The sequence below is a fragment of the Lycium barbarum genome, chromosome 9 (genome assembly GCF_019175385.1).
Source record: "Lycium barbarum isolate Lr01 chromosome 9, ASM1917538v2, whole genome shotgun sequence".
NCBI lineage: Eukaryota > Viridiplantae > Streptophyta > Magnoliopsida > Solanales > Solanaceae > Lycium > Lycium barbarum.
Genome location: NC_083345.1, coordinates 44,066,246 through 44,080,907, shown reverse-complemented (window position 1 = coordinate 44,080,907; position 14,662 = coordinate 44,066,246). Strand labels below are relative to the sequence as shown.

Sequence of the window (14,662 nt, the reverse complement as noted above, 5' to 3'; positions counted from 1 at the left end):
AATTTATTATGCTTTTCTTAAGAAATGTTTCATTATTTCCTAATTATTTTTCGTTCGACAAAGAACTTTGCTTTGATTAGAGCATATTAATACATACAGTTTAAACAGATGTAGGACTACATTTAGAACGCATCGTTTCAGCCGTGACTTATGTATATGTATCCATTCCTATGAAATTCAAATTATTATATTTAATCTTAATTTTGTTATATATATTTCTCGATATAGTGTAATAAAATATTTCAAATATATAGTACTTCTTAGTATTTGAAAAGTAGGCTGATCTTTATTACTGATAATGATAAACTTAGTTCCCACCAACTCAGGCTAATCTGTATATAAGGTTTTAAATTTTGAATATAGATTTATTATATTTATCTTTTAATGTTCTTTAATAAGTTAATATTAAATTGATTAATTCTAACTTATTACATAACTTAGATGACATTATCTTAAAATTGTCAAGTGGCTTGTTATTAATTAGTCACTTGACTTAACCACATTGATTATACCCCTCCTATTTTATATATATAGATAGATATAGATATAGATGAGTAGCTAAACCACTAGTTAAGGTTGTAGGACCAAATATATTAGTTATGTGATTGGGTTTTTGTATTCAAACTTTATTTGTATGTTAAAAGGTGTTTTCTATTAACTCTTCAAACTTGAACTACTTTTAATGGTGGTCAACATTATTTGTGCCTAAATACTTTTACTTTGCTTGGCAAAGAAAGTAGAAGTTAGGAAAATAGTTAAATAACAAAAATTTGGGGCTTTAAACCCCATTTAATAGCTTGAGTTAAAATAGGAAAGCTACTTGAAACTAAAATGGGTGTTCACATTTGCAACATTTTAAGGCTTGGAAAAACTTAGTAATGAGATTTACCAATTTGATTGAAAGACTTTTGGTAAAATTAAGTAACCCATTGTTTACTACTTCTAAACATACAAATAAGTTAAATTTATACCAATTTGCATTACTTTCCTTTGGGGACCACAACCTTAGTCCTTTTACCAATAGATTAAAGTCACAACAAGATTTCTTTAGCAATTAGTGTGATAAACTTAAAATCAAACAATATTTATACCCCCTTCCCTAGAAATATAGGCTATTAGTTGAGCATTACACTTGTTAAGTATATTTCTTCTTCGTAATCCCCGTGGGATTCGACCCCAACCTCGTCAGGTTCTATATTTGATCAACGACCGCTTTACTCCTATTTTAAGGGTGTAATTTGGGCATATCAAATTTTGGCGCCGTTGCCGGAAAATACGGTCTAGAATTTTACCAATTAGTGTAAAAATCTACTTTTAGTCTTTATTTCTCCTCTTACTCTTTGTTGTTGATTGTGTTAATTTAGGTGAAATGACGGATACTGAATCCGATGATGGCATTGTGGAGGAGACCGGGTATGCAGCCGCTATCTGCCCACCTCTGCTTCAGGAGAACACGAGTTTCCATGTTAACAACATAATGTTGCACCTGCTCAACACTAAGGGCCTATTCTGAGGTCTACCCACTGATGACCCGAATAGGCACCTTAAGAACTTTCTTAGGGTGTGTACCACCAATGTGCACCCGAACGTCTCAAGCGAGGCGATCAAGTTAAGGCTTTTCCTGTTCTCTCTCACGGGGGAAGCCACCGCATGGTTGGATGATCTTCCGTCCGGGTCCATCACTAATTGGGAGGAATTGACCAAAGCTTTCCTCAAGAATTTTTTCCTCCATCCCGGATGTTGCAACTCCATGACGCAATTAACAACTTTCGTCAACTTCCAAATGAGACTCTTCATGAAGCTTGGACTCGATTAAAAAAGAAAGTCAAGAGTTATCCAAAGCATGGGTTGCCCGATAGTGCTATTCTCCAAACATTCTATCAGTCACTTGACTCGGTCAACAAGTCGGTGGCTAAGAATATTGCAAAGGGGTCCGTTATGGACAATTCATATGATGTGGTGAGTGCTCTACTCAATAAATTGACCGAGACCGATGAAGCTTGGCTTACTAGAGAGGCGGAAGTCGTTGGAGGAGGTCTGTCTAAAATAGTATTGTCTCGGGAGACCATCACCATCAATATAAATCATTTATAAGTTTGATGGATTTACACACACAATTGAGAACCAATACTCTTCCGGTACAATTTTTTTTATTCTACTTTGATAAGAAAATTAATTTTATGAATATAATGAAATTTCTAACGATTCTGTCATGTCTTTTTTACTTCAGTTGTTTCTTTTCTAGAACTGCTTTCATTTGCTTGTCTTAAGCCAAGTGTCAATCGGAAACAACCTCTATATCTTCCAAGGTATGGGTAAGATCTGTTTATATTGTATCCTCCCCTGACCCCACTTGAATTACATGGGTATGTTGTTGTAACGAAATTTCTAACGAAATTGAAACAAATAACTAAATATTATAAAGGCCTAAGCTTGTAAACTAAGAGACATCAACTATCGCACTACCTTATAAGGCTGTAAAATTGAATTATAAATATTTAACTTCAAGACATTCTAATTCAATTCTCGAAGCGAGTAACATCATATTTGCTTAAATTAGACCATAAAAACAATTTTCAACAACTAATTTCTAGTTATTGGAAATTGATAGAGTGCACTAAAAATTGAACTATTGTTTTCTTTTTTAGGTTTTCTACCCACCTCCACTCCTTCCCCCATCCTCACGAATTTTCTACTTCATATATTTTATTTTACTTTTATAACTTATAAAAATTAGGAAGTTTGCGTGGTTAAATTTGGTATTGGGGATGGGTTGTGATTGGGGGTGGGGGCAAGTGGAGTGGGTGGTTGTGGGATGGGGGTTGTAAAAAAAAAATTCCTCATTTTTAATAAATTTTTTATAAAAGTAAATATAAAATATATGAAATAGAAAATTTGGGAGGGGTGGGTGGGGGAGTTGGGTGGAGAGGTGGTGTGGGGTGGGGTTGGGGGTGGGTGAAGATGAAGTGCATTCGAGGGTGGTGGTCGGGTGGGAGATGAGATTTGGTTGGGGGTGGGTGTGGGTGAGGTGGTGGGGCTTGAGTGGGTATTTTCGGGGAAATATTTTCTACTAATCAACCGAACATGAAAAAATAAGTAAGAAATTCACTTATTTCCACTATTCAACTGAACATGAGAAAATAAATATAAATTCACTTATTTTTCAAGAATACATTTTATGTGAAAAACATTTTCCTCCATACCGAACACACCCTTAGTTTAAAAATTGTGTATTTGACTAGAAATTGGGTAACAACTACAAAAATGTTAATATCAAATTGCAGTTTGGTTCTTAATTATGTATGTTGATCTATCAAACTTATAAATGATTTATGTTGGTGGTGATGATACCTAATATGTTGAAAGTATTGGTGATTTTGAGTGGGTGGTGAAAGAAGAATGATCGCCTCGGGATTATGAGTTGGTATGTCACATAGCTAAAGTAGATATGGTTAACTGAGAAAAATAAATTTGAGGAGCTTTATAATGTTAGGGCTAAGAATCGATAATATATTAAATATTTTTCAATAGTAAAAGCTCAAATATGACACTTTTTTTTCAGATAAATAAATGTTTCCAAAATCAGCAACACTGAACCTTTTCTTTTTGTAATTAATTTATGGATATATGAAAACATCTCCTATAGCCACTTGATTAAAAAAAATCACTAAATGAATCTCATCAGTGCGGTCCCAATTCCCAACATCTAAGCAATTAAAATCTCATCACCCAAAAAAAAAAAAAAAGATAACAAATATTTCTTTAATTAAAAAAATCGAAGAACATTAAGATGTACTAATTTCTAATTTTAAAAAAATCAATTGCGTGGGTGTACCCAAATATTCCTTTTGTAGGCGCACTACAATTACTCAAAATTGAAAAAAGGTAAACTGGGCTAGTGGTAGTGGGTTTTTTATTTTTATGGGGAAATCTCTTCCTTCACCAAATAGAATTCAAGATTTTGCGAGTAGAATTATCAGTTCGAATAGAATCCCGACCCGAATAAAAGCCCCACCCAGCAGAATCAGGTCAAAGGCGGTGGTCAACGGCGGCGAATCATCATCGGAGCAAAGGCTGTTGAAGAAGAGTAAGAATATTATGGAAGAAGTAGGTTCTAATTCCAATTCCAGTACATCGAGGAGGGTCCCACTTGCTGACGTGGTGGCTGATTGTGTTAAGAGGTGGTTCCAGGATACACTTAAGGAGGCTAAAGCTGGTGATACTAGTATGCAAGTCCTTGTTGGTCAGATGTATTTTAGTGGTTATGGTATTTCCAGAGATGCACATAAGGTGTTCGATTTTTTGCTCTTCTTTTGTTTCATTATTATTCCTTGTCTTTTTGTTCACTATATATAGTTTCTAAGAATCCTGAAGTTGGTGATTTGTACATAACCTAGTGTAGAAATTCATGTTTTCCATTGATAAGATATGAACAGAGAAAAGCACCTGAGGGTGTGGCCTAGTGGTCAATGTGGGTTGAGGACCATGAGCTCTTTGGTTCAAACCCCAGCGGAGACAAAAACACTAAGTGATTTCTTTCCATCTGTCCTAGTCTTGGTGGACAGAGTTATCTCGTACCTATTGCTGGTGGGAGGTGGCAGGTATCACGTGAAATTAGTCGAGGTGCGCGCAAGCTGGCCGGACACCACGGTTATCTAAAAACAAAAAGATATGAACACAAGGTCTTTGATTTTGTATTATCCTTTGCAGTAGTTCTTTATCCTTCGATTTCTGTTATTATATGTTGTATCTTGTATTTCGATTATCGTATTTTGTTGGTAGTTATTGCTAAGGTCTGTGTACATTCTACTCTCCCCAGAACCCACTAAAGTGGGATTATAATGGGTATGTTGTTGTTGTTATATTTCTTACTTGCCTTAGTTGACTATATAGTTGCTCATAGGTTGCTAAGAATCTAGAACTTTGGTGATTTATAAATAGGGTTAATGGTAAAAAAACACACCTGATTGTTTCCTTTTCCTACCTGAACTATCACTATCTATGTATTAAAACACACCTAGTTGAGTAGATGGTGAAAAGGGAACAACGGATAGTTGGCCCAGTCAGCTTTGAGTTGTGTTTTAATATATAGATGATGATAGTTTAGGAAAAGGGATAGATGATGATAGTTACTGATAGTTGGGGTGTGACTCTCACAAAATAGTGATAGTTTCGGTGTGTTTTGTCCATTAACTCTTATAAAATAACCTAGCATGGGAATTCATGTTTTCCATTGACAAGATATGAACATAGAAAGCACCCCCATAAAACAGATTGTTGGAAGAGCACAGTCTGAACTTAGAACTGCTTTTACACTTGAACTTTTGACACTGTTTTGTGCTTATACAAAGTAAAGTTGGAACTTTTAGCCCCTTTATCTAATGTTGAATAGACAACCTATTCTAAGTAAGAAGAGCTTTTTGGATTTGATTTAAAAAAAAAAAAAAGAAACAACTTTGCTGACAATTACATATTTTTTATTTTGTTTTGAAGAGTCCTCTGAATATTTTGGTCTTACATTAGTTTTGATAACAAGGGTGAAAAATGGGATAAACGGCTGACAACAAATGTTTATCATTGTCAAACACACGAAATATCTTCAAGTATGAAATTCAAGCTCGTGTGTGCCTTATAATACTACAAGAAACCCATAATTAAGAAAATGTGTCCATCATGTGAAGACAACAATCCAGTTTATCTTCATTTCTTTAATATAATTCAAGAGAAGGATAAGCAAAACTAGAGTGCGCCTGCATAGTTTTAAGGGCTTGTTTTCTTCTTAATCAAAACACACATAATTAAGAGTATTTACTGCATGTACGTGCTTACTTATCTTCTCTGTAGTCCAAGTGGAAAACCAGAGTGTGCCCACTCAATTTCATTTATATTGACTAAAAGTTGCTCAAAATTTTCAAAGCAGTCAAAGGATATGGGAAATGCTTCTACTGATTGATCATTTTGGGTACAGGGAAGAGCTTGGATTAGCCGAGCTTCTAAGAGTCGGTCATCGGCATGGAAAGTGAGTGATAAACGCCCAGGTATGGACTTTCTGCTTGCTTATCATATTGGTTTGCTATTGTGTGGTGTTCATTTTTTTTTTTTTTTTGTAAGGCTATAATGCCAGTGATTCTGATTCTGATGATACTGTGGGTGATGCAAAGCAAAATTGAAGCTCTTTTCATCCGTAAAACAAGCTATGGCATCGTAAGTTCCATTCGCATTCATTGCGCGCACACAAAAAAGGGTCCTTTGAATTCATTTCTTTCACTCTTGTTGTGCAAACTGTTGAGCTTACGGTCTTGTTTTATTTCTGCTCTACGTTGTTTGAAAATTGTTGCACTTGCTAGGGTATTGAACTTTGTATGTAGTAGTGTATGATAATGCCACTATATCTATATTACTTGACATTTGAAAACTTCTTTAGCAGCAAGTATTTCTGTGACATTATAGATCCTCTAAAGACCATAGAGTTGAGTTGATTTATCTTTCATACAAATATCTCAGTGATTTGAGAGTTTTTACAGGGTACATGGGGTTGATGTACGTTATATTTTGGGGGTGTATATCAAGATGATTTATTAATATTGAACTAAGATAGTGTCAAAGTACATGCAATTGTAAATACATCAAAACTCTCGTACAGGATTTTGCACCAAAAGTATAAATGGAATTAAAGAGAACTTTTAGCCCTCCTTATTTGCTTTCGGCGTTTCTCGTTTCTCGCTTCTCGCCAAATCATCCAAAATATGCAAAAAGGAGCTACACTCCACACTTCTTTCTCTCTGGGGCTCAGCTCTCTTGTCCAACTCGTGGCAGAAACGTGACAGCTTCTGCCACTGTAATAGGTTATACCCATGATTAATTAAATAATAAACAAGTTCCATTGCAAAATTACAAGATGATCCTCCCCTTACTTTTTACACAAGCAACATCAACTGACTACTATGGAATTTCACCCCCATAAGATAGCACCCAGTCTGCGCGTATGTAAAGAAAGCCACTTCCTTAGGTGTCTTAGTTTTTCAAACATCGATGCAGGCCTCATATCACCTCTATTATAGAAGCCCTTATAGTACATTTTCATTGGAACTTTTTAGATTATGCTATTTATTTAGATCATTGTGTTGAGCTCTCCAAACTGGAGTGTGACTTTAAGTGCTCGTTAGTTGCATCACCGGTACAAAATCCCCCATTAGCTATACAATGTTTGGTTAAACTTTTTATTCTTGCATAAAATTCTGCACTACACAATACATTGTTTGGTTGTCATTTTCCTTGCCCTCATAAGTAATACTTGCATAAGTTATGCAGGAATTTATGTAATGCAAATAGAAAGTGGAATAAGAAGGGGATGAGTAATACATGGATTAAAACAATAAAATGACCAAAATGACCTTGTATTAAACAATTTTTAAAGAGTGAACAAAACACATATTGTAATCCTATTACAATCCCTGAATTACTAATCCCCACATAACAATCCCTGCATTACTAATCTTTATATTACAATCTCTGCACTATTGATTCCTGCATAACACTTCTCTAAATCAAACGACCCCCAAGTTTTAGGAAGAAATTTATAATGCCTTCCTATTATGAGTCATGAATAAGTCTCCTAATGAGATGTCCCGTGATACTTTAATGTCCATCTCTCCGTATTAGTCAGCTAGCATCGCTTAGTAGTTGTGAAAGAGAATAAAGTGAGAAACTTTCCTTTAGGGTTATTCTCCATGTGAACGTCCAACCAAAATTGCATATAGTTGCTGTTAGCCTCCCCATAAAGCCAAATGAACTTAGAGAACTCTTTCTCCCCTTTTATGACTCCTTTCCACAAATATTTTTCATTAGTAGTATGAGCACCTAAAATAAAGCAGTATGAGAGCCAGTTGTGTTGTCTACATCCGTACTTCCCCTGAAGCAGAACCAACTTCCTCCAGATGGCATTTCCTTGCATGCAAATCTCTGTAGCAATTTCCTCATGACAGTTAGGTCTAAAGTATGTGCTTTACAAATGTCCATTCTCCTGTTTTAATTGGGGCCATTATCTTATCTCATCCTACAAATAGTCTCCTTTATCCACTAGCTCCACTGCAGAAAACGTCCTGTAGTTTTTCAGTCCTCATGCTAACCGATGCTAGAATTGTAAACAATGACATGAAGTATGTGGTGTTACTTGTAAGTGCCGCCTTTACAAGGATTATTTTGTTGCCCTCAAACAAGGACCAACCTCATTTTGATTCTCTGTATCCCTGGTAGTCTCAGTTCAGTGTCCTTAAATTTTCCTCCTGGAGATAGGTCCATGTTATGTATCCAGAATGTTAGCCAACTTACCCCACAAACTCATGTTAATTCTGGAGTGCTTTGTACTACTCTATCAGTAATAATTCTGCATATTCCAAGTTTATATGTGGTCCAGAGACAACTTTAAACCACATCATGTTCTGCACAAGAATGTTACGTGTCTCACCTGTGCTTTAGAAGATGAACACATCATCTGCTATTGAAGATTGAAATAGAGGTGTCTTTTCGTTCTTTTTTGAAATGGTAACAGGTTTGTATTGAAATCAAAAGGGTCTGTGAAGGCCATAGTTACAAGGAGTGGAATCTAAATATGCTACACAAAAATTCAACTAGAAACTATAGACTCTACACAAAAATTCTCTTTTCGTTCCTTCACTGCGTACATAACTGCTGCTCAACCTCTAGCTACGGATTGTTCCACCTATCTACCGCCGATGACAATACGTCTAATACCTCCACCCAATCAATGAATAAATCGATATTTCAATTGCTAATTAGTTGGAATCGGCTATATGAATCATGTCTATTAATCCCTCTTTATTTAGCATATTTAATTTTAAACTGAATAATTTATATTTTAAGGCAATTCGGGTTTTCTAAATCTCACACTTACCCCTGCTCAAACATACAAGTATTAAACCAGAATAAGAAGATTCTTGGCAGACATATGATCGGATGCAAAACAAGAGAATCTCATAGTGGTATCCCATGATATTTTCACCTCTTATATTTTGCCCCAAGTCCTTTTTGAAAAGGATGTATAATCAGAAATACCAATTCAATGGTCGTAGACCTTTTTGATATTAATTACTAATTCTGGTTTATGACATCTCAGCCTAGAGCCTATTGTCTCATTAGCAAACGTACTTGCATCCAGAGTTTCTCTGCCTCACCATTGAGCATTCTGCTTGCTAGATGTGAGCTTATATCCTCCATTACGGACCTCAATTTTACTGACAACACCTTTGCCACCATCTTGTACATCCCTACCTGAGTTATAAGTTAAAAAATCTTTAATATGCACTGCCTTTCCTCTCTCTGGAATCATGATTATATATGAGTAACCAAGGGTGCCATCTTTTGAAAGATTTTTTACGAGGAATAGCACCATGTGAGGGTGCTAGATTCCACATGAAAAAAATTCTAATCTTCCCCACTCAGTGTTTTGGAAGGTGCGCGGCAACAAAAAGCGACAAGGGCCTTCCTCACCTTTTTGTGAGGCGAGAGGCGAGGCGCTCGCCTTTTTGAATTGAGGCACCAATTACTACCAATAAAATAAAATATTTAATTGCATATATAAATTATCAAAATCTCGATAACAATAACATATTAGCAAATATTTCAATTCAAAAATTAAAAGTAGATAGTAGATACTAAAAGTGTAGAACTTGAATGACTCAATAATTCATATTTCATAAGACAAGCAATACTAAAAGTCTATTCTAGTTCATCTTCAAGATTTTCAAGTCCTTGAATTTGAAGTTTCTAAACAGTGACCAGGAGAAGTCGCACAGTTCCAGACTTCCAGTCGACTGAAAGAGATAAGTATCGTAAAACCCTAACTCGACGTTTTATGTTTTGCTTCAGCCTGTTTTTTTTTTCTTTCAAAAAAAAAAAAAGGCGACACCTTTCTCGCCTCATCGCCTCTTCTCACCTTTAACTTAAAATTTTCCCTTTTACCCTTAATGAAATGACTCATAGCCACACAAATATCTATGGCTTGTTTCAGACAACAAGTTTCAGAAGTCTTTCTTTCTTTCTCACTCAAACTCTGTGCCAGTTAAACTATATCACATAAATCGAGACGGAGGGAGTAAATATGTTCCTATCTAACGGAATGCTATGTGATCAAATGACAAATTTATTGTTGAGAAAAAGATAACTTTTTCCGAATGAAATGAAAATAGGATTCATGCACAAAAGATTTCCCATTCCTTAGCCGGAAGAATATGTGGCCGTGAAAGAAGGGTTATGGATCCATATTGGTGGAAGTGATCCTTGCACTTCATCAAATTATTTGTTTACTACGTCACAATCATGTTTGGAAAATGTGTAAGCGAGGCCATGTGGTCGAAGTGCTTTATCATGCGAGCAATTCTCTAAAGCACGTTTAGACGTCGTTATCAAAACTCAAAAAGGTTTTTTCAAGCTCTTTTCTTCATGGCTAATACTCTGCAATTCTACACCTCCGCGCCTGGCATGAACACTTCCTTTTCCTTATGTAGTGTATGTAAATATTGTAGAATCTTTTCCCTAAATTGATTATCCTCATGAACTCCTATCCATTTATTTAAATTTGTATGTTTTTAAGGAAGCTATAGTCAATCCTCTCTATAACAGCATCGTTGGGTTCGAAATTCTTTTGTTGTTATACACCTATAACATCATTTGCCATTAAAATAGAAGTTGGCTGTTATAGGCAAAAAGATGCATAAAATATATTTATTTTTAGTTTTAATATTGTAAAAAATAACAAATTATTTAAATTTTAAATCTCAAAGATATGAATACTTAACTAACTAAACATTAAAGAAAGTTAATACAATTTCAATAAATCCATAACTGAATGTATAAAGTTTTAAGTTCTAAGGCACACATTTTAAATCTACAGTACTTGAAATTTAAATTCTTTCAAGATTGATGGAAGAAATTCATAATTGTAGCTTGTTTCGTAGAATCCAATATGTTAGTGTGATATAACGCTTGAATTTACGAAGATTTGCGTCCAAACTTTCAGCAAACGGGTATCTAATTGCTTTCCGTCGAAGAGAATCTAATCGTTGAATCGTTGAATCTTCTAACTCAGTCTAAACCGTTGAATCTTCTAACTCAGTCCAAGTTACAATAGGTTGAGGTTCTTTGTCAGCACTTTCATTGTTGTCTGCGGCTTCCATATTCTCTTGTTCTATTTTTATAAAGATGGTTAATAATTATATTACCAAAAAAAGCAGATAGGTGTTATATGGGGGGTAATTTTACAAAGAGCGTATTGTTATAAAGTTGGTTGTTGCTGGTATAAGTAAATGCTGTTATAGAAAAGTAAAATATAACATAAAAAATCGGTTCCGAAAAATCTTAGCTGTTATAGAGAGGTGTTGTTATATGTGGATGCTGTTATAGAGAGGTCTGACTGTATATCTTTAATGAGCACTAGGCATGCGACCGAAGAACTTGATGTTGTATCTCCTTTTCCAACGAATTTACGTGGGAACTATTTCGAGCAACATCTGTCCTACGCTACGATTGATCTCCTTTTGCAGGGTCTTGTCATCATTAGTTTCCCCATCGTTCTCCTCTTTGATGTTCAGATTGCTCTATTCGGTTGATCAAATTATCAATGTTTGACTCTACCCTTGCAAACAACTTGACGACTTACAAATCCATCCTTAATGCTCTTAGCTTCTTGAAGCTCGGCTCTCCATCAAACCCCTTTTTTTGGGGGGTAAGCAAACATATTATTGATACCAAAAGTGAATAATTACAAAGTCAAACACGTGCAGACCACCAATTTATCAACAGAGGACTAACTTAGCAAAAGGTAAAGAACTAAGGCTAACCTATCACTAGTCAACTGTTACAAGCAACTTTAAAAACAAACTGGCAGCATTGAGAAACACAAAAAAATACAACTCTAGTGATGCCTTCCATAGCTTCGAGTCCCTGCCTCTGATATGGGTATGAAGAACAATATCTCTGCAAATTTTGTCCATCTGAAAATGACCATCTTGAAGCCTGATGCAATTCCTTACCCTCCAAATGGTGGATACTGTCACTGCAAAAATGCAGCTAATGATTGCACCTCTGCCAGATTGCCTTTTAGCTCAGTTACACACACATTGGAGTTCATCATGCCAGCACCTAATAGATCTCTGAATTTCCATCTGAAGCAGTAGTCTCTGCTACAGGCTCCTTGTAATAGAGCATTCAAAGAACAAGTGATCCAAAGTTTCCACTGTTGTAGAACAGAACACACAATCCACAGGAACTTGTATGCTAAATTTGAGTAGTCTGTCAACTGTAGCCAGCCTCTTCGAAGCAGCTAACCATAGAATGAATTTGTGTCGGATGGATGTTTGGTTGTAGTGCAGTTCCTCTCCATGGGACTTCTTGGTATTGTGGCATAAGGTGAGTATACTGTATACATACTCTTTATGGAGAACTTCCCTTAACCACAGAGTGTAGTCTAGGTTATAAATCCCCTTGCAGAGAGTTGTTCTGTAGGACATGTTTCATGGATTCTAAAAATTTTCTGACCACCCAAGTTGCATTACATGGGATGGTCAAGTTTCAATTGAAGCAGACTTTATATAGTAAGAGTGGGAGACAATTAAATGTAAACTTTAAATTTCCTTTATTTTTGCTGATTTCTTTTTTTGAATCTTCCGTCTCCTCCCATGATTGTCTGGAGCCTTTAAGCTAAAGGGTTAATTATGAGCACCCAAATTGTGAGAATCTTGTCTGAAGCTTTTGGCATTTGAATCTCGAGCTTAGAGAACCTAGTTCCTAATATTGTAATAGTGCCTGGTAATTTTTTATTTTTTTTTGATAACCGTGGTGTCCAGCCAGCTTGTGCGCACCTCGACTAATTCCACGGGTACCTACCACCTCCCATTAGCAACAGGTACCAGGTAACTCTGTCCACCCAGGCTAGGACAGAGGGGAAGAACCTAGTTTTTTTTTTGTCTCTGCTAGGATTTGAATAGTGCCTAGTATTGTACTCCCTCCGTGTCAATTTATGTGATGGCATTTGACTGGTCACAGAGTTTAAGAAAGAAAGAAAGACTTTTGAAACTTGTGGTATACGATAAGCGATATATACTTTTGTGGCTGTAGGTAAATTGGGCGTTTTAAAGTTAAATTGTGAATATAGAAAGTTGTCGTTCTTTTTAGGAATGAATAAAAAGGAAAGAGTCACTTAAATTGGGATGGGGGGAATAATTGCTTTCTAACGGAGTGTGATGGAAGTGAATTTTGAGGTGAAAATATTGGATAGGTAAAAATTAAATAACCTTTCCGATTATTCCTTCTGCTTCAAAATAGACCCAGAAAATTCATAGATTTGCATGTAGTCAGGCCTACATTAGCAAAAACTTCAATTAAGAGTTGTAATCTGTTTGCTTTTTGTGGACTGTTAAGTTGAGGAAATTTCTTCTCTTCTTTTACCTGAAAGAACAGTAGAATGGATCTAATATAGGTTTCTAGAGTGAAAAGGAAACTTCGCATTACTTAGCATAATTGTATTTGATATAGACTTAGGTCCTTCTCACCTTGATTGATGTCAAGGTAACAGGAAGCAGAATAAGATGAGTGTCTATGTTAAAGTCTGTGTATATAGTTGCTTGAAAGGCATTTAAGATGGAATAAACTTGACAATTTGGTCTAAATAAGTGCATAAAAAGATAGTGTGGCTACTTTTTGCTCCATCACTTGTGACAATTTTTCTGTGCTGATAAAGACTGTAATTTGAATGAGTTTTAGTTAAGTCCTCACTAGTTTGCATTTTATGATCTCCTGTTTGCTCATTCATTGAGAAAGGAAATCGAGTAGGTTTTGATTTTTTAGCATTTATGGGATTGTTGCTTTACTGTAAAACATGAGCTGACACGCTTATTTTTGCAGTTGTAAAAACAAGTAGAGCTAGTCTTTTCTATCTTTGTGATATCTATTGTCTTTCTTGGTTGGTTACTGTCTAGTAATGCCGACTGTTGGTGGCATTTTCTGTTGGTTGTATCAGAACAAATGATATCCTAATACATGTGTTTTTAGGAAGCAAAGTGTGCAGGATATGACAGGTGGGAGTACAACTATTGCCTGCCATTCTTTAGAGGGCCAGGGAAACTACTTTCCATCTGCTATGTAACCTCTTCTTTAATAGTAGTCTTTTGTGGGGTTGATGAGGGGAGGAGTCTGTTAGCTTATCCAATCATCTCAGTAGAAATGGAGCAAAATATTAAATTGTACTAATATTTAGCATCCTTTTCGAATTTCTTCTACCCACAGCCACATAATAATTTTCATGCTCGAAACTTTATATCCTACAATTCACTAATTATAATTTGTTTCATGCAGTGAATTTTGGTGCTATTCCTATTCCTGCCGCCAATCCCCTGTAGTTTGGTGACAGACGTTGAACTGGGCTTACTGTTCTGATCTCCGTGATCTTTTTTCTTTTTTTTTAAAAAAATCTAAGTACTCGATGTCCATAGTGTTATTTTGTCCGACTGGACTGTTAGCAAATGACATTATTTATCATTAGATGGTTTTCTGTGGCATGGTGGTTTGATCTTGTAATTCTGGCTTAACTGGAAGAAAACCTAAAAGATAATGATTCTTTGTTTAGTTTGTCAAGCCAGCTTCAGTG

General features: G+C 35.6%; 1 protein-coding gene across 2 annotated transcripts; it reads left to right on the top strand.

Annotated features, from left to right (window-relative positions):
- Positions 1-3,710: 3,710 nt before the first annotated feature.
- LOC132611474 (uncharacterized) lies at positions 3,711-14,649 on the top strand. 2 transcript variants are annotated; one of them, XM_060325898.1, is made up of 4 exons: positions 3,711-4,290; positions 5,969-6,038; positions 6,112-6,204; positions 14,068-14,365. In XM_060325898.1, the coding sequence occupies exons 1-3, from the start codon at positions 3,922-3,924 to the stop codon at positions 6,168-6,170; spliced, it is 498 nt and encodes a 165-aa protein (XP_060181881.1). In that variant the 5' UTR covers positions 3,711-3,921; the 3' UTR covers positions 6,171-6,204; positions 14,068-14,365. The 2 variants fall into 2 exon arrangements, with proteins under 2 accessions (XP_060181881.1, XP_060181880.1); XM_060325897.1 differs by lacking the exon at positions 14,068-14,365 and adding an exon at positions 14,371-14,649 and having other exon boundaries at positions 3,716-4,290.
- The last annotated feature ends 13 nt before the right edge of the window (positions 14,650-14,662 follow it).